This window comes from Pseudochaenichthys georgianus, unplaced genomic scaffold (assembly GCF_902827115.2).
Source record: "Pseudochaenichthys georgianus unplaced genomic scaffold, fPseGeo1.2 scaffold_200_arrow_ctg1, whole genome shotgun sequence".
Lineage (NCBI taxonomy): Eukaryota > Metazoa > Chordata > Actinopteri > Perciformes > Channichthyidae > Pseudochaenichthys > Pseudochaenichthys georgianus.
In genome coordinates, this window is record NW_027262720.1 from 457,807 (window position 1) to 476,904 (window position 19,098).

The 19,098-nt window shown below is 46.6% G+C and overlaps 2 protein-coding genes across 2 annotated transcripts in view; both read left to right on the forward strand.

Moving 5' to 3' along the window:
• The window catches only part of LOC117441808 (zinc finger protein 91-like), a 78,271-nt gene that overhangs the window by 24,062 nt on the left and 35,111 nt on the right, over positions 1-19,098 (forward strand). Inside the window, exon 3 of the mRNA XM_034077819.2 lies at positions 17,400-18,902. Coding sequence (XP_033933710.2) covers positions 17,400-18,902 — 1,503 coding nt within the window. The remainder of the gene's footprint in view (positions 1-17,399; positions 18,903-19,098) is intronic.
• LOC139433329 (uncharacterized) lies at positions 8,120-9,417 on the forward strand. The gene is made up of 2 exons (XM_071202294.1): positions 8,120-8,589; positions 8,676-9,417. The coding sequence occupies exons 1-2, from the start codon at positions 8,140-8,142 to the stop codon at positions 9,366-9,368; spliced, it is 1,143 nt and encodes a 380-aa protein (XP_071058395.1). The 5' UTR covers positions 8,120-8,139; the 3' UTR covers positions 9,369-9,417.

The window sequence follows — 19,098 nt, forward strand, 5'->3', positions numbered from 1 at the left end:
GTGCAATTTAATCGATCCTGCGATATATATCGATATTTAGTTTTCCGAGAAAGTATCGATATTTCAGCCGCGGTTATCGATACATTAAGTCTGATAACTGTGTTCGTTATTCTCGCGTCCAGGAGAGAAGCTTTAAAAAGGAGACTAATTGAGTCTCTGAGAAGGTTCAAATGTATACTTTAATTAATAAAAAGCCGGTAATGTTACAAGCAGAAGATGGTTCAGTCAGAAAAACAGCTGTGTTCTGGCTCTCGTGAGCGAAGGGAAGAGAGCGAGCTCCACCTTTCCAGCTGTTAAATATCCTCTGTGGGCAGGTTGGCGCTGCTGGGGGCCGGCCCTCCACGTCTCCAATGTTCGTTGTTGCGCATTACAGAGGATTTAGACATTGTACATTAAATATATAACTAAACACGCCTTTTCTCCTCCTTATCTCTTTCATGACTTTTCATTTAATACATTTTAAACGCAGTACTCAATACTCCAAAGATACCTCACAGCTGGTATCATTTCCGGTAGTTCCGAATGTTGTCTCATGCTACCCACGTCTGTTAACAAACGTATTCAAATAAACTGTACCTTCATTTAATATTCAGCAATAATAATATCTCGACGTCTATAGTTGTAGTGTTGAAATCAGTAGGTTTCGGTGTGCAACACTCCGTGTCATATCGCTACTAAATTCACCTCTATAGTAAATGGTATATTAGCCACATGCTAAATGCTAACCGGAGATGAAGGATTTTCAGAATAAAAGCTTAACAACTGGTTGTGCACAAGAACTTCTGTTTTTTTAGTATAAAACAGCATTTAAACTGACGGTATGTTTATGGTACTTTATGCCATCAAAACATTGATTTTAATTTCTAACAACCCATTCAAATCCCCCGTGTTCCGCCACCTGCTGCACCTTTTCATTCTCCATTGTCCATTGTGATAATGCACTTTATGTACTTACGTTTCAAAGGCTTGTAAGCTACAGTTTGCACTGTTTCAATAAATGAAACTAATTTTCTCACCACATATTTTGATTCATTTTGTCCAGCATTTGCAAGCTGTAGACTCTCTGTCAGAGCCATATATTGTATAATTGATGCTTTTAGTTTTCAGTTGAATTAATTCAATCCAAGTCAATGGAACACTCACAAGATGTCACCAAAATCACACTGTACCTTTAAAATCTTTCAGAAAATGATATAAGTATATCGAATCGTATCGTTGGCTGAATATCGTGTATCGTATCGTATCGTGAGATTAGTGTATCGCTACAGCCCTAGCTGCATTAGCCATCTTTGCCATCCACAATTTTAGCTGCACTGACACCCCCCGTCAGTGGAAGAAGCCAAAGGCAGATACACATCCAGTGGAGGAGCTATTTCCTCCAACCTATAGCCGCGTTCACACCGCAGGACTTTCCCTGGTACTTTAGTTCTTTAGTTCCGTTAGTACCAATAATGTCGCGTTCACACCGCCGGGACTACTCAGTGCCGGGAACTCTTTTGGTACTTTTTAGTCCCTGCTAGAGAGGTGGTACGAACCTGGTGACAAAAGAGTGCCAATTTCTATTCTATTTCTATTGGCTGGGCGAATTGCAAACCACGCCCCGTTAGACTCTGAATTTGTTTTGTTAGGCAGCCATTTTTTCCCTCGCTACAAAACCACATCCACACCTGAGCGAGTCAGTTGTTTGTACTTGAAAGCAGTTATGACAACACGTACAGCACCGGAGCGGTGGAATGATGAGGAAGTGTCGGCGCTTCTGTCAATTTACTCAGATGCAGGGATGCAGCAGCTTCTACAAAAAGCAGTTCCCAACTCTAAATGTTTTGAGCGATGTTCGCAAAAGCTATTTGAAATGACCATCGACTCGGGCACGCTGCTGTGGGAGCTCGCTGAAACGGCGGATTCAGTCGGCTGTGAAGTGAGCAACAACGACGAAGGTAAAATAAACTACTTGTACTGGGGTTTTTAATATGCACATTACTGGTCTCAGATGTACTTTTATTTGCTCAGTAGATCGAGGTAGCCATGAGCAGGCTGAACTGGCTAACACTGTTAGCCGGCCCTGAGCTGGCTAATAACATCACATCTAACTAGCTATTCTCGGCCGCCATGAAAACGTTTTGACTTGTGAATAAGTGGGCAGTGTTTTCTGTAATGTGCTTCACTAACTCATGGCACTACATTTGTTTGTTTCAGGCGAGGCGGGACAACTCGCTGGATTGGAAACGAGTGGACTTTCCTTTCCCGATCGCAACAGCAGCCGTTGCTCGTCTCCCTTTTCATCAACCAAATGCAAAAGTACGTTCACACACACTGTAGCTTCACAATCACATTTACTTCCTTCATGGTACAATTATGAATTATGAAACACCGTGGAAAACGTGTTTGCCTAGGCAGGCGTTTACACTTTTCGCGCCCATTTTACGCTCACAAAATTGTAAACATCCGGGCTAGGTCACATGACTTCCGGTAAGAAAACGTAACGTGTGTGTCTCTCTCTTGTGTGTGTGTGTGTTTGTTTGTCTTTGTGTGTGTCTGTGAGTGTGTGTCTGTGCCTAACCCTATCAGACGGAATAGCCCTAACAGCCTGACCGTGTCCCTTCTGCCTGTAAAACTACATGGTGATTAAATAATGTTTCCTCTTAGGAAAGCGCGCACAGGACACACATGATGAGAACTTCTTTGCCACCATCGAGACTATGGAGGACAGGCGTGCCATGGCCAGCAAGGCGATGCACGAGGACCAGATGATGCTTTTACACAAGGCCCAGGAAACAGAGGACAGGGTGATTGCGATGATGGAGCAGCAAATGGAGCAACAAAAGGCTTTTCAGCAGGGGTTTCTGGGAGTGCTTTCAGAGCTAGTGAAGTCAAACAGGCTTTCCTCCCTGTAGTATTGTTTTAAATATTGACACACAGCGGTGTTTCCTGGACATGGAAACATTCAGGGCTTAGCCCACAGTTCAACTCTTACAGTGCTATTTTTATATATTTGTTATAAGTGTATTTTTTTTTGGGTACATTTGATTGAAGTTGATTTTCTATTGTTATTATATATATATTGCCACTGTTTTTTTAATACTGACACCTAACTTGCACTAAGGTGTGTCTGTTACATTGTTTTGAACTTCATCAGGTGAAGTTGATGCTGAATTCACTATTTAGTAGATAATCATGTGACACTTTAACTTTGCACTATGGTCTGTCTGCTGAGCCTACCTATTGTATTTGCCAGTGTTATGTTTTGATACTGACACTTATTGATCTGCTGCTGATAAATAAAAGATAACCTCCATGGCGATTTAACAGATAATGTATCTTATTTCTCCTCTGACACTATCTTTACAGTGACCTGTGTAGCATCCTATAAATCACATTTAAGTGATTATTCTGATGCCATCATGTTTCATCGGTTATAAACTGGCGAAGCTTTAGCTGTGTCCCACCCACAATGTGGCTTTGAAATAGATAATTTCATTGTATTTCAAAACGGCGTCCATCAACACAAGCACTATTTATTTATTGAAAGAGAAATGGTTAAGTTTGTAATTACCAGTGTTGTGAGTTCAATATTTTAATTAATTATAGTAAGGCAAATGTCAGCCTTATGAACGGAGGTACCGTGGGACTTGCCCTTCCCATGTACGGGAGTCCGCTCAATGGAAATGCGATGTCAAGTTCCGATGTCAAGTTCCTGTCAGCGGCTAGACATATGTTACCAGTGTTTACCAGTGTTGCCAGGGGCATGATAACATCCTCCACTGGAGGTTGGGTGTTGCTGCTGTGAATAAGGCCGACTATGGGTGCCGATGGGCGGACGGTAAAGCACCGCAAAGTAGACCCCCTTTAAGTGTAAGGCAAATGTCAGCCTTATGAACGGAGGTACCGTGGGACTTGCCCTTCCCATGTACGGGAGTCCGCTCAATGGAAATGCGATGTCAAGTTCCGATGTCAAGTTCCTGTCAGCGGCTAGACATATGTTACCAGTGTTTACCAGTGTTGCCAGGGGCATGATAACATCCTCCACTGGAGGTTGGGTGTTGCTGCTGTGAATAAGGCCGACTATGGGTGCTGATGGGCGGACGGTAAAGCACCGCAAAGTATACCCCCTTTAAGTGTAGCCAGGGGCACGAGAAACATCCTCCATGGAGGTTGGGTGTTGCTGCTGTGAATAAGGCCGACTATGGGTGCTGATGGGCGGACGGTAAAGCACCGCAAAGTATACCCCCTTTAAGTGTAGCCAGGGGCACGAGAAACATCCTCCATGGAGGTTGGGTGTTGCTGCTGTGAATAAGGCCGACTATGGGTGCTGATGGGCGGACGGTAAAGCACCGCAAAGTATACCCCCTTTAAGTGTAGCCAGGGGCACGAGAAACATCCTCCATGGAGGTTGGGTGCTGCTGCTGTGAAGAAGGCCGACTATGGGTGCTGATGGGTGGACGGTAAAGCACCGCAAAGTATACCCCCTTTAAGTGTAGCCAGGGGCACGAGCAAAATCCTCCATGGAGGTTGGGTGCTGCTGCTGTGAGGAAGGCCGACTATGGGTGCTGATGGGCGGACGGTAAAGCACCGCAAAGTATACCCCCTTTAAGTGTAGCCAGGGTCACCCTGCATGCGTCGTCAAATGTGATTGAAATGGACAGATTCCTGTACATTTCAATCACTTTTAATGGGAGTCGTCAGTATATGGAGCTTAACCCATAATTCCCGGACGTTCCAGGCCGAATTTGGAAGCTCATATGCGGCCTGCCATGCGCCTCCACCCGTGGAAAGCAAAAAAAAGTAAAGAAAACGGTCAATTATATGTTAAAATAATCAAAAATGAAGTTTTTGAAAATTCTTGAAAAACGGCTAAGTGCCAACGGGGGAGGGGGTCAAGTCTTCGGCGCTTCGGAACGAAGCCCCGGAGACTTTTGCACTCCCCCGTTGCAATTTACAACGGAGAGGGGAAACGAGAGCTCCCCTCCTCCGTCCAAAATTTTCATTCATCTTTTCCAAGCTACCATCTGCACGAAATCGGAAACCCGGTTTTTGAGAGCACTTAGAAAAAAACGAGCTATTTTCACATGATGGGGAAATCATGGAGGAATGTATCCGCCTCATGAGCACTTTGGATCGGATGAAATTGTTGCCTGGAGGACCCCCAATCATGGTTCTCACAAAACTTTAAGTTTTCAAACTGGTGTCTGGAGGAATGCAAGGGGAGTTGTCAGGGGACTCTACCCGCCTCAAGAGGCACTATTTTGGGATACATTTTATCCATTTTCACCCCTTTTTATGGTTCTTCCAAAAAGTTAACTTATACTTTTTCCGACTCTGGAGAAAGGTAGGGGGAGTTGTCAGGGGACTCTACCTGCCTTTTGGAACACTATTTTCGGATACAATTTATCCATTTTCACCCTTTTCTCTGGTTCTTCCAAAAGTTGACTTTAACTTTTTCCCACCCTGGATAAAGGTATGGGGAGTTGTCAGGGGACTCTACCTGCCTTTTGGAACACTATTTTCGGATACAATTTATCCATTTTCACCCTTTTCTCTGGTTCTTCCAAAAGTTGACTTAAACTTGTTCCCACCCTGGAGAAAGGTATGGGGAGTTGTCAGGGGACTCTACCTGCCTTTTGGAACACTATTTTCGGATACAATTTATCCATTTTCACCCTTTTCTCTGGTTCTTCCAAAAGTTGACTTAAACTTGTTCCCACCCTGGAGAAAGGTATGGGGAGTTGTCAGGGGACTCTACCTGCCTTTTGGAACACTATTTTCGGATACACTTTATCCATTTTCACCCTTTTCTCTGGTTCTTCCAAAAGTTGACTTAAACTTGTTCCCACCCTGGAGAAAGGTATGGGGAGTTGTCAGGGGACTCTACCCGCCTTATGGAACACTATTTTGGGGTACTTTTTTCCCATTTCACCCCTTTTTTCTGGTTCTCTGGTTGTGGCGGCCTCGCCCTGGCCGTCCACCCTCTGGGTACCTGACTCCCCTGCCTCCTCCGGGGGGCAGTTGAGAAGGGTTCAATGCCTCCCCGGAGGATACTGTTATCCCGGCAACCCGCCAGCAGATGAAAAGACCCACCCCTCCGCCTCTCCACCTCTTCTGAGGGACGAGGGAACCGCGCGGGGGTCTGCTGGAGGCTACTGCCGGGTGCTCCGTCCTGCGCCTCACCGGGACCCTGACTCCAGCGCGGTGTGGCGGCCTCGCCCTGGCCGTCCACCCTCTGGGTACCTGACTCCCCTGCCTCCTCCGGGGGGCAGTTGAGAGGGGTTCAATGCCTCCCCGGAGGATACTGTTATCCCGGCAACCCGCCAGCAGATGAAAAGACCCACCCCTCCGCCTCTCCACCTCTTCTGAGGGACGAGGGAACCGCGCGGGGGTCTGCTGGAGGCTACTGCCGGGTGCTCCGTCCTGCGCCTCACCGGTACCCTGACTCCAGCGCGGTGTGGCGGCCTCGCCCTGGCCGTCCACCCTCTGGGTACCTGACTCCCCTGCCTCCTCCGGGGGGCAGTTGAGAAGGGTTCAATGCCTCCCCGGAGGATACTGTTATCCCGGCAACCCGCCAGCAGATGAAAAGACCCACCCCTCCGCCTCTCCACCTCTTCTGAGGGACGAGGGAACCGCGCGGGGGTCTGCTGGAGGCTACTGCCGGGTGCTCCGTCCTGCGCCTCACCGGGACCCTGACTCCAGCGCGGTGTGGCGGCCTCGCCCTGGCCGTCCACCGTGCGCCCTCTGGGTCGTACCCGAAACTGTCGGGTATCCTTTGGGAGAATCAGACTCTGGAGGAACGTGAGGGGAGATTACAGGGATCTCTGCCCGCCTAACGAGTGCCTAAATGGGACACCGCACCATGATGCAAATGAAAACAAACACAGATTTGAAAATAAGCTGAGTGCGTCTTTCGTGAGTCTTTTCACGCTTCCTTCTTTTTTACCCACGATTCTGGTGACATTTTCCGGTACCGAAATGCTCAAGAATACAGGTCGGATGGCGGTCCGTTGTCCGATCTGCAATAGCTCCTACCGTGCCCTGAGCAAGCACCTACAGAGGAACCATGGTGTGCGTAACTTGGATGAAAGAAAAATTCTGCTGTTGTTGGCCAACGGACGGACCAACATTAGGCTCCATCCCTGTACCATTCTGGGATGCGAGTACCACGGCACAAGGCTGGATCGCCACTTGGCCAGAGACCATGTTGAGCTGGCCCGGGAGGAACTACATGTGGTTCAAAATCAAATGAAAATGACAGTGGCCAAGAAGGAGCTTTATGAACTCCGAATGACAAACCCCACAATAGAAATGATTACCGCTTGGGCTGTTGACACGGTGGCAGACGACGATATACTGTCACAACCTCCACCCTTGTCCCCGGTGAATGAATGTGACAACCCGGACTGCAAAGAATGGAGGCTGGAGGCTAACGCAGTGAGGGCTCAGCGGGACATATATGCTGCTGAGGTGAAATCCCTGCGCTGCAAGTTGCAGCAGAGGATAAAGGACAAGCGACAGAGGATGGATCAGCGGGCCGGGGACATGCCCGCGTTCGATGGGGAGGAACGAGAGCGGGTCATTCTGAAGAAACGACCCCGACCAGAGTCGACACCAACGAGGCTGTCCAAGTCGAAAGGTCCCTCCTGCAGCAAGTCTCCCATTCCTGCCTGCAGCACGTCTCCCATTCCCGCCTGCAGCACGTCTCCCATTCCCGCCTGCAGCAAGTCCCCCACTGGCTCTCACACCCATTCACCCAGCTCCTCAGAGCCTGCATCCATCCATACCGAGGCCTCGTCAACCTCCCCTCCCATAAATTCCCCCTGGTTCCGGGGCAGGGGCCGGGGAAATATAATGCGGGACATAACATTCCCACGGATCATGGGTAAGTGTTTTGGCTATGTGACACATGCAGTTTCTGTAACACATCATGTGTTGTCATTAAAGTACTGTTTATATTTCACAGAGGAGTATCTGCAAGGATACCGGGAGCATTATGCAGGTATCGACCCACCAGTGAGGCTCCAGGAAAACACAGTCTCCAAACTAAGCAGAGTGAAGTCGTTCCTCAGTTTCATGGCACACGGTTTCAATCGCCTGTCTGACTGGCTCTTTTTGAGGGATCTCAAGAGGATACGCGGGTGGTCCCGGAGCCTGATGAAGTCAAGCCTTCAGGTCACGACCTCCGACTTCTACATCAAGAATATATCACACTTTCTCAAGTACATGGCCGACACACCGTGCAAGGGGAGCAGGCTCAGCCAAACGGACATGATTTTAATCAAACGGGAAGTAGTTGCCATCCTGAAGTCCCTGAAGAGAAAAGTACTTATCCACCAGATGCAAGTGAAGCGTGACAAGATGGAAGGTCTGCCGAGCCACAACGACCTAATGACATGCTTGACTTCGACCACCACTCGCATCCCTCAGCTCCTGGATGTGATGGCCAGCAATCCGACTACCGCGACCCGGACACTGCTCTATGGGTATATGACTCTTCATTGGAGCTGCATTTATGGCCACCGTCCGGGGGTCTACTCCAACATGACCAACGCCGAGGTCCGAAAGGCGGATACAACTGGCACTGCCTTCGGCTACCTGGTTCATGTGAGTGCTATTAATCAATGTATTTATTCTGGCAGTTATATGCATGATTGACATTGTATTGACACTCTCTATCTCTGTCATAACAGGTAAGTAACCACAAGACGGCCAACGCGTTCGGGGAGGCGCAGCTGTACCTCACCGTAGAAGAATTTGGATGGATGAAGAGGTGGCTGGAAATTAAGGGTACGCTGACCTGCACCCAGAGCCGTTACTTTCTGTACACAGAGGGGAAGAACCCGTTCAGGAAGCTTGCCTACTCCCTGAGGTTGGCATGGGCTGATGTGGGGCTCCGCAGTCCCATTAACTTCACCGACCTCCGCACAGTCCACGCCGATAATGCGAAGAGGTTTCAAGACAAAGGCAACCGCCAAAGAGTGAGTGATTTCATGTGTCACAACACTGCAACTGCGGACAAATTTTACGCGAATAATCCTTCTTTGAAGGAGGCTGCGGACATTCGGTTGCTCTTCACACAGTCACTTCAAGCAGCGGCGGCGGCATCGACAGCAGCAGCGGGAAATGAAGACACTTTTGCGGGTATTGACATCGACAGTGACAACTCTGGAGAGGAGCACAGCCCGGCTCCCTACCAAGACTCCCTACCAAGACATGTCCCGAAGAGGGACCAGTCACTGGCCGAACACAACCCCTCAGACATGGGTGAAGAGAGGGTGCCATACTCTGCCCCAACTTCACCCACTGTTGCCAGTGATCAACTTGTAAATATGCAGTGTGTTGTTGTAATCAGTCCCCTTGTAAATACGTTATATCCTGTTTGAATTTATTTATTACTGTCAATATTACTGTAAATAAAGTTTGTTAAAATTACTAAGTGTTCTGTTTTTAATCCCACTATGGGTTTTCTTCTTTTAAGATCCCCAGGGGCACGATATTCTGGTTCTGGTGGTAGCATGTAGGTGTTTAGTCCGAGTGAGGAGTGCTCAAGTGTGGGATGATTTGTAAGGTAGAAGAGGGTAAAAAAAGTTAAAGTGTGAACCTCCAGCAGGGCAGGTGGTGCTGTGAAGAAGGCCGACTATGGGTGCCGATGGGCGGACGGCAAAGCACCGCAAAGTAGACCCCCTTTAAGTGTAGCCAGGGGCACGAGCAAAATCCTCCATGGAGGTTGGGTGCTGCTGCTGTGAAGAAGGCCGACTATGGGTGCCGATGGGCGGACGGCAAAGCACCGCAAAGTAGACCCCCTTTAAGTGTAGCCAGGGGCACGAGCAAAATCCTCCATGGAGGTTGGGTGCTGCTGCTGTGAGGAAGGCCGACTATGGGTGCCGATGGGCGGACGGCAAAGCACCGCAAAGTAGACCCCCTTTAAGTGTAGCCAGGGGCACGAGCAAAATCCTCCATGGAGGTTGGGTGCTGCTGCTGTGAGGAAGGCCGACTATGGGTGCTGATGGGCGGACGGTAAAGCACCGCAAAGTAGACCCCCTTTAAGTGTAGCCAGGGGCACGAGCAAAATCCTCCATGGAGGTTGGGTGCTGCTGCTGTGAGGAAGGCCGACTATGGGTGCTGATGGGCGGACGGTAAAGCACCGCAAAGTAGACCCCCTTTAAGTGTAGCCAGGGGCACGAGCAAAATCCTCCATGGAGGTTGGGTGCTGCTGCTGTGAGGAAGGCCGACTATGGGTGCTGATGGGCGGACGGTAAAGCACCGCAAAGTAGACCCCCTTTAAGTGTAGCCAGGGGCACGAGCAAAATCCTCCATGGAGGTTGGGTGCTGCTGCTGTGAGGAAGGCCGACTATGGGTGCTGATGGGCGGACGGTAAAGCACCGCAAAGTATACCCCCTTTAAGTGTAGCCAGGGGCACGAGAAACATCCTCCATGGAGGTTGGGTGCTGCTGCTGTGAGGAAGGCCGACTATGGGTGCTGATGGGCGGACGGTAAAGCACCGCAAAGTAGACCCCCTTTAAGTGTAGCCAGGGGCACGAGAAACATCCTCCATGGAGGTTGGGTGCTGCTGCTGTGAGGAAGGCCGACTATGGGTGCTGATGGGCGGACGGTAAAGCACCGCAAAGTATACCCCCTTTAAGTGTAGCCAGGGGCACGAGAAACATCCTCCATGGAGGTTGGGTGCTGCTGCTGTGAGGAAGGCCGACTATGGGTGCTGATGGGCGGACGGTAAAGCACCGCAAAGTAGACCCCCCTTTAAGATTCCCAGGGGCACGAGATTCTTGAGGGTGTGATCATCTTGGTTTAGTCCGTGGGGGAGTGCTTAAGTTCGGGGGCCCGGGGACCCAAGGTGCTCGAGGTTCTGGAGGTACATGGGAGGGATCCTGGAGCTCCTTAGTCCGTGTTTTGGGGGTCTTGGAGCGGCCACAGAGAGGTGCTTTTCCCCGGGGTATGTCATGGAAGTCTGAAATAACCTGTTTGCTCATGTCAGGGAGAGATGCTGGGGCTGCTGCGTCCGTGTTTTGGGGGTCTTGGAGCGGCCCCGAAGAGGTGGCTTTGTCGGTGTACGTAATGTAAGTGTGAACTAGCCTGTTTTCTCAAGGCAGGGAGGGATCCTGGAGCTCCTTAGTCCGTGTTTTGGGGGTCTTGGAGCGGCCACAGAGAGGTGCTTTTCCCCGGGGTATGTCATGGAAGTTTGAAATAACCTGTTTGCTCATGTCAGGGAGAGATGCTGGGGCTGCTGCGTCCTTGTTTTGGGGGTCTTGGAGCGGCCCCGAAGAGGTGGCTTTGTCGGTGTACCTAATGGGTAAGAAAGCCAGTCTACACAGGTCGTGAAATGTGATTGAAATGTACAGAGTGCTGTACATTTCAATCACTTTGAATGGGAGTGGTGAGGTGTGGATGAAATGGCCATATCTCCCTTAAATTCACATCAAACTCACCCATCTTTCACACACTAATTCATGGGTAACAGAGCCATGTGCACCATGCATTTAAAGTAATGTTAGCCAGCTTTCAGACACTAATTCGTGGGGAAGAAAGTCACCCTGGTCGGGTCGGGAAATGTGATTGAAATGTACAGAGTGCTGTACATTTCAATCACTTTGAATGGGAGTCGTGAGGTGTGGATGAAATGGCCATATCTTCCTTAAATTCACATCAAACTCACCCAGCTTTCACACACTATTTCATGGGTAATAAAGCCATGTGCACACTGTATTTAAAGGGCTGCAGGAACACTTTACCCGCCTTTTAAACACCTTTTCCTGGGTAAACAATCCATGTATTTCCGCCTGCTTTCCATCAGCACCCGCCAGTCATCTCCCTGTTTGAAAGGGCCATATCTCCCTTAAATTCACAGCAAATTTACCCATCTTTCACACACTATTTCATGGGTAATAAAGCCATGTGCACACTGTATTTAAAGGGCTGCAGGAACACTTTACCCGCCTTTTAAACACCTTTTCCTGGGTAAACAATCCATGTATTTCCGCCTGCTTTCCATCAGCACCCGCCAGTCATCTCCCTGTTTGAAAGGGCCATATCTCCCTTAAATTCACAGCAAATTTACCCATCTTTCACACACTATTTCATGGGTAATAAAGCCATGTGCACACTGTATTTAAAGGGCTGCAGGAACACTTTACCCGCCTTTTAAACACCCTTTCCTGGGTAAACAATCCATGTATTTCCGCCTGCTTTCCATCAGCACCCGCCAGTCATCTCCCTGTTTGAAAGGGCCATATCTCCCTTAAATTCACAGCAAATTTACCCATCTTTCACACACTATTTCATGGGTAATAAAGCCATGTGCACACTGTATTTAAAGGGCTGCAGGAACACTTTACCCGCCTTTTAAACACCTTTTCCTGGGTAAACAATCCATGTATTTCCGCCTGCTTTCCATCAGCACCCGCCAGTCATTTCAAACGGTTTCAAATCGTTTTTTCACTTTTAAAAAGAGCTTTCTGCCCTGTAAATGATTTCTAATCATTATTACCGTCATGGAGGAGCTGCAGGGACACTTTACCCGCCTTTTAAACACCTTTTCCTGGGTAAACAATCCATGTATTTCCGCCTGCTTTCCATCAGCACCCGCCAGTCATTTCAAACGGTTTCAAATCGTTTTTTCACTTTTAAAAAGAGCTTTCTGCCCTGTAAATGATTTCTAATCATTATTACCGTCATGGAGGAGCTGCAGGGACACTTTACCCGCCTTTTAAACACCTTTTCCTGGGTAAACAATCCATGTATTTCCGCCTGCTTTCCATCAGCACCCGCCAGTCATTTCAAACGGTTTCAAATCGTTTTTTCACTTTTAAAAAGAGCTTTCTGCCCTGGCAATTATATCTAATCATTATTACCGTCATGGAGGAGCTGCAGGAACACTTTACCCGCCTTCTAAACACTTATTCCTGGCTAAAACAATCAATGTATTTCCGCCAGGGTCACAGCCTGCTGCTGCTGCTGCTGCTGCTGCTGCGGCGGCTGCTGCTGCTGCTCTCCCTCCCTAAATTCACATCAAAGTCACCCAGCTTTCACACACTATTTCATGGGTAATAAAGCCATGTGCACACTGTATTTAAAGTAATGTTAGCCAGCTTTCAGACACTAATTCCTGGGGAAGAAAGTCACCCTGGACGGGTCATCAAATGTGATTGAAATGGACAGATTCCTGTACATTTCAATCACTTTTAATGGGAGTCGTGAGGTGTGGATGAAATGGCCATATCTTCCTTAAATTCACATCAAAGTCACCCAGCTTTCACACACTATTTCATGGGTAATAAAGCCATGTGCACACTGTATTTAAAGTAATGTTAGCCAGCTTTCAGACACTAATTCCTGGGGAAGAAAGTCACCCTGGACGGGTCATCAAATGTGATTGAAATGGACAGATTCCTGTACATTTCAATCACTTTTAATGGGAGTCGGTGTGGATGGCCTGTTGAATCCGATTTTGAGCACTCTTTTCCCCGCATAAACTAGTTTAAATCACCGTTAAACACTTATTCTGTTGATGTCTATATAACCGACTTCCCGCTATGCATTAAGTCGGTTATATGGACCCTGTACACTAGGCATACCGCGGCCGGTAGTAAATGTCCAACCATTGTACCCTCTGGTCCCTAGGGTATGTAAGGGAACATCTTAGGAGTTAGTGTACCGAGTTCCTCTCAGGAGGATATATAATAAAGGTGTGTTAACTGCTGAGCCTATTTAATGTGCATACGACACCTGGCAGTTTGTTATTATATTGCCACACTGTTTTGATACTGACATATTGTCTTTGCACAAAGGTGTGTCTGCACTATTGTAATTGTGCCTGTCTTGAATGTGGTAAATAAAAGAGAGAACCAAATGCACTGTACAAAGCCTTCCATTGTCCTAGAAAGGTTTCATCAGCCATCTTTGCAGGGGGTAGGATGAGTCACCAAGGATATAGTAACCCACATCATGTCCCCCAATATTCCTTGTTACATGAGGAAGTACACCACCCCTATCCACAAAACTAACCAGTGAGGACATGCTGAACACTCTGCTATCATGCATGCTACCTGGTAAGCCAACAAAAACACTCCAAAAGAGGCCCCCTAGCATCCACAACACCCTGCAGGACGAGCGAGTGCCAGCCTTTGCGGTTGAAATACTCGTTATGGTACGCCTTCGACTCCGAACCAGCATTGCACTTACAGCATCCGACGCGTGGGTCAAATCCCTAGTTGGCTGCAATAACCCAGTTACAAAGCTGTATAACATGAGCACAAAGACAACAAGCTCATTGAACTCCATCATGTCTGAGGTCTGAAAGTAAACAAACGCCTCATACAGCGGGTGGGCTTTATACCCCCTCCCCCGTGTAGTTCTTCTTCTCTCGTTTTTTTGTTGTACTCGCCGTGAAGTGGTTTTGCGGCCTGCCAGTAAACCCAGAGAAGAAGAAGACGAAGTGACGTCAGCGTAATCGTGCCTCAGGGATAGTACTGCGGTGTGAATGCGATTGGCACTAGCCCCCTGGCGGATTTAGTGCCGTGGTACTTTAGTGGTACTTTAGTGCCGGCACTAAAGTACCGCAAGTCCTGCGGTGTGAAAGCGGCTAATAACTCATTCAACCCCCTGACAAGAGAGCCCACCTCCGAAGATCGTGACTGGCTGAGGGACAGACTCGGGGGCAGGTTCTCAGGAATGTCTTGGCTTCTCTCCCCCGAGCCAGAAGAGGAACACTACAGCTTGGAAACACTTACTGTTCCTGAAATTCTCAAATCTGTTGGGCATCAGGGACCTGAGGCAATTCAGGTGGCTACCACTGGTCAGCGAACCAACCCAAACTGGCATTTGTTCAGGAAAGGAAGGTTGACTGCCAGCAACTTTGGAGCTGTCCTGAGGTAAAAGCGTGTGACTGCTTCCCTTATTGCCAGGGTGCTAGGGCAACAACAGGCCCGATGTAACAACCTCATGATGACCTCATATGTTTTTAACTTAGGATCATACCTGTGTTTAGTCTAGAAAAAGGTAAATGTGTGCCTTTTATTATAAAGTTGTGTATATTTACAGACTGTTGCAACAACTAAGAAGCTTATAAACATCAGGTTTAAAACTAAAAGAGCTTTAAACACAATGAAAGATGTTTGGAGTTTTATTTGAGTTATTCATTTAAACTTTTTGTCTTAGAGATGCTGATTTGAAACCGTTGTTATATACAGTTACGGCATTTCCTGTTTCTGCCGGAGAGAGGTGAGGCCGTCCCAAAGCTTGCTGCTGTATTTACTCCCTCCATCTGACAGGAGGGAGCCTCGTTGAGCTGCGAGTGTGGCTACAGACGGAGTTCACTCCATCACGGAGGGGTAGGGTCGAGGGAGTGGTTTGGGATTGGGCCTATGAAAGTGGATCACATCACTCCTGTTCTGAAGTCTTTACACTGGCTTCCTGTCTGTCAAATAATACATTTCAAAATAATGCTGCTGGTTTATAAAGTACTGAATGGTTTAGGCCCAAAATACATTTCTGACCTCCTGCTAAATTATGAACCATCCAGATCTCTCAGGTCTTCAGGGACTGGTCAGCATTCTGTCCCCAGAGTCAGAACTAAACATGGAAAAGCAGCGTTCAATTATTATGCTCCAAATATCTGAAACAAACTCCCAGAAACCTGCAGGTCCGCTGCAACTCTTACTACTTTTAAATCCAGGCTGAAGACTTTTCTTTTTGTCGCTGCTTTTAATTGAAACTGAGCCTTTGTGTTCATCAGTAAAGTGGAACTTCTGTGTGAACTATTCATATCTTAAACTGCACTGTAACTTTGTATTCATGTAATTTTTATTCATGTGCTTTTTATTCATGTATTTTTTCTTTTAATGTTTCTTTTATTATCTTTTTCTTTAAATGCCTTTGTCTGAATGTCTTTAATTTGTGTAAAGGTGCTATATAAATAAACTTGCCTTGCCTTGTACTAGAGTAGAAGTAGAAGGTGTGTTTGTGTTGCACGGTGCACCGATACTAGAAATGTATTGCGATACCCTGCCGTTAAAAACATTACGATTTCTCCATTTCATTAGTATCGGTACTTCAAGACTGACATTGTTTTAATAAGATTCGTATTTCCTATGTGTGTTCAGCGCTCTGCTTCCACTTCCTGCAGCCTGTCCGCTCCTCTAAGAGACTGTGTTTGTTGTTGGAGATGATGCTATTAAAATGCTATTTTAGTTAATACGGATTCTTGTGTTAAACCTTCCTGCCGGCTCCCAGACCGTAGTCGAGGAACACGGGATGACTCTCTGCAGTCTTCCAGGGCCGAAACAACAAACTTCGAGTTTAAAAAACCCGCTTTTCAAAAGGCAGACAGGCGAGCTCTTCTTTGGGAGGCCGTTGCATTTAATAAGGTCTTTGTTACAGATCTAACTTTGAAGACACATACCTATTTTGCAGCTGTTTCGTTGGCTTCAAAATGCTCACTCTCGCTTGCTCTACCATGCGCACACATGTCACACCCCTCTCTCTCTCTTAAAGGGATAGCGATCTGACTCGGCATGACCCTAATATCATACACTCGAAATCGTAATTCTTGACTTGGTATTGAAACAAATGTTGGTATTGTGACACCACTAGTGTGTGTGCTGACCAGAGCACAAACACACACACATCATGCGCCTTGGCGACCGGACATCTCCTTCATGAAACTGATAATACTGATTTCATGAAGTGAAGGAGGTTTTCCTTCTATCAAACAGCTGTGGGCAGCAGATATTGTGAGGGTCACGGACATGAATTCATAGATCAAGGCAGACTGGTTTACATACACACCTGTTTTGCCGATCCGGTGCTTAGACAAATAACTGGCCGAACTGTCCCTAAGATGAAGTCCAAGTTCAAAATATATCTCAAATAATGTATGCACTTCCATTTCCCCACATAAACATAACAGTCTGCAATGAAACGGCTGTCTCCTGTGCGCTCCACTTCCTCCTTGGCGCACCGGTAAATTTCTTGTGCGAGCAAGATACTTTCTCTCTCTCGTTTTTAATTTTTGCATTGCCCTTTAGGGGCTTCGTACAATACAAAAACAAATGCAAATATTTTATTTTAAAAAGTAAAGTACTTTCGAGTCATCTGTCTCAAGCCTAAGTCAAGTCTCAAGTCATGAATACCAAGTCAAAGTCAAGTCTTTTATCAATGTTAGTCAAGCAAGTCTCAAGTCCAAAAATATGCGACTTGAGTCAAGTCATGTGACTCGAGTCCCCCCTCTGGTTTAAACTGTGGTTAGGATGTTGCTGTATTACTCTATCAAATATAATAAACACAAACAGTTAGTATTTTGTTAACTGTATAAGTATTAATTGAGTTTTTATTGTGTTAACTGTATATGTATTCATGCTTTTTAGATTTACTTTCTGTCTTTCTCTGTCCGTCTGTTTTAGAAACCGAAAGGAAGAGAGAGCCGTCACAGCTGTCAGCAATGTGAGAAATCTTTTACAACATCTGGAACTTTAAAGATCCATCTGCGTATTCATACAGGAGAAAAACCCTACAGCTGTGAAGAGTGTGGGAAAACATTCAAGACATCAGGTAATCTCAAAGAACATCAACGTATTCACACTGGAGAAAAACCATACAGCTGTGAAGAGTGTGGGCAAACGTTCACTAGATCAGGTCATCTCAAAACACATCAACTTATTCATACTGGAGAAAAAACGTACAGCTGTGAAGAGTGTGGGAAAACATTCAAGACATCAAGTGAACTCAAAAGACATCAACGTGTTCACACTGGAGAAAAAACGTACAGCTGTGAAGAGTGTGGGAAAACATTCAAGACATCAGGTGAACTCAAACAGCATCAACGTATTCACACTGGCGAAAAACCGTACAGCTGTGAAGAGTGTGGGAAAACTTTCAAGACATCAAGTGAACTCAAACAGCATCAACGTATTCACACTGGAGAAAAACCGTACAGCTGTGAAGAGTGTGGGAAAACGTTCACTTCATCAGGTAATCTCAAAGAGCATCAACGTATTCACACTGGAGAAAAACCATACAGCTGTGAAGAGTGTGGGAAAACATTCAAGACATCAACTGAACTCAAAAGACATCAACGTGTTCACACCGGAGAAAAACCATACAGCTGTGAAGAGTGTGAGAAAACCTTCTCTCAATTAAGTCATCTCAAAAATCATCACCGTATTCACACAGGAGAAAAACCATACTGGTGTGAAGAGTGTGGGAAAACATTCAAGACATCAAGTGAACTCAAACAGCATCAACGTATTCACACTGGAGAAAAACCGTACAGCTGTGAAGAGTGTGGGAAAACGTTCACTGCATCAGGTAATCTCAAAGAACATCAACGTATTCACACTGGAGAAAAACCATACAGCTGTGAAGAGTGTGGGCAAACGTTCACTAGATCAGGTCATCTCAAAACACATCAACTTGTTCATACTGGAGAAAAAACGTACAGCTGTGAAGAGTGTGGGAAAACATTCAAGACATCAGGTGCAGTTAAAACGCATCAACGTATTCACACTGGAGAAAAACCATACAGCTGTGAAGAGTGTGGGAAAACATTCAAGACATCAAGTGAACTCAAATCGCATCAACGTATTCACACCGGAGAAAAACCATACAGCTGTGAAGAGTGTGAGAAAACCTTCTCTCAATTAAGTAATCTCAAAACTCATCACCGTATTCACACAGGAGAAAAACCATACTGGTGTGAAGAGTGTGGGAAAACGTTCACTAAATCAAATGCCCTCAAAATGCATCAACGTATTCACACCAGAGAAAAACCGTACAGCTGTGAAGAGTGTGGGAAAACGTTCCGTCGATTAACTCATCTCCAAACTCATCAACATATTCACACTGGAGAAAAACCGTACAGCTGTGAAGAGTGTGGGAAAACGTTTTCTCAAAGGGCTAACCTTAATGTCCATGAGCGAATCCACACTGCATAGTTTTGAACAACTATGAGAGCAAAGCTAGCTGTTTCCTCCTCCTGATGTCCTGAGAGCTTAATTGTTATATTTTAAGAGTCTTTCTGAATAACAGTTTTCTATGTTCACACTATGCCAACACAAGGCCACAGAGATGTTGTTTCTCCCGATTTAATTAATATTTGTAATG

Coding starts and splice junctions, on each gene's coding strand:
- LOC139433329 (XM_071202294.1), top strand. CDS start 8,140: ATGAAGTCAAGCCTTCAGGTCACGACCTCCGACTTCTACATCAAGAAT. Junction 8,590..8,675: donor CCTTCGGCTACCTGGTTCAT/GTGAGTGCTATT, acceptor CTGTCATAACAG/GTAAGTAACCACAAGACGGC.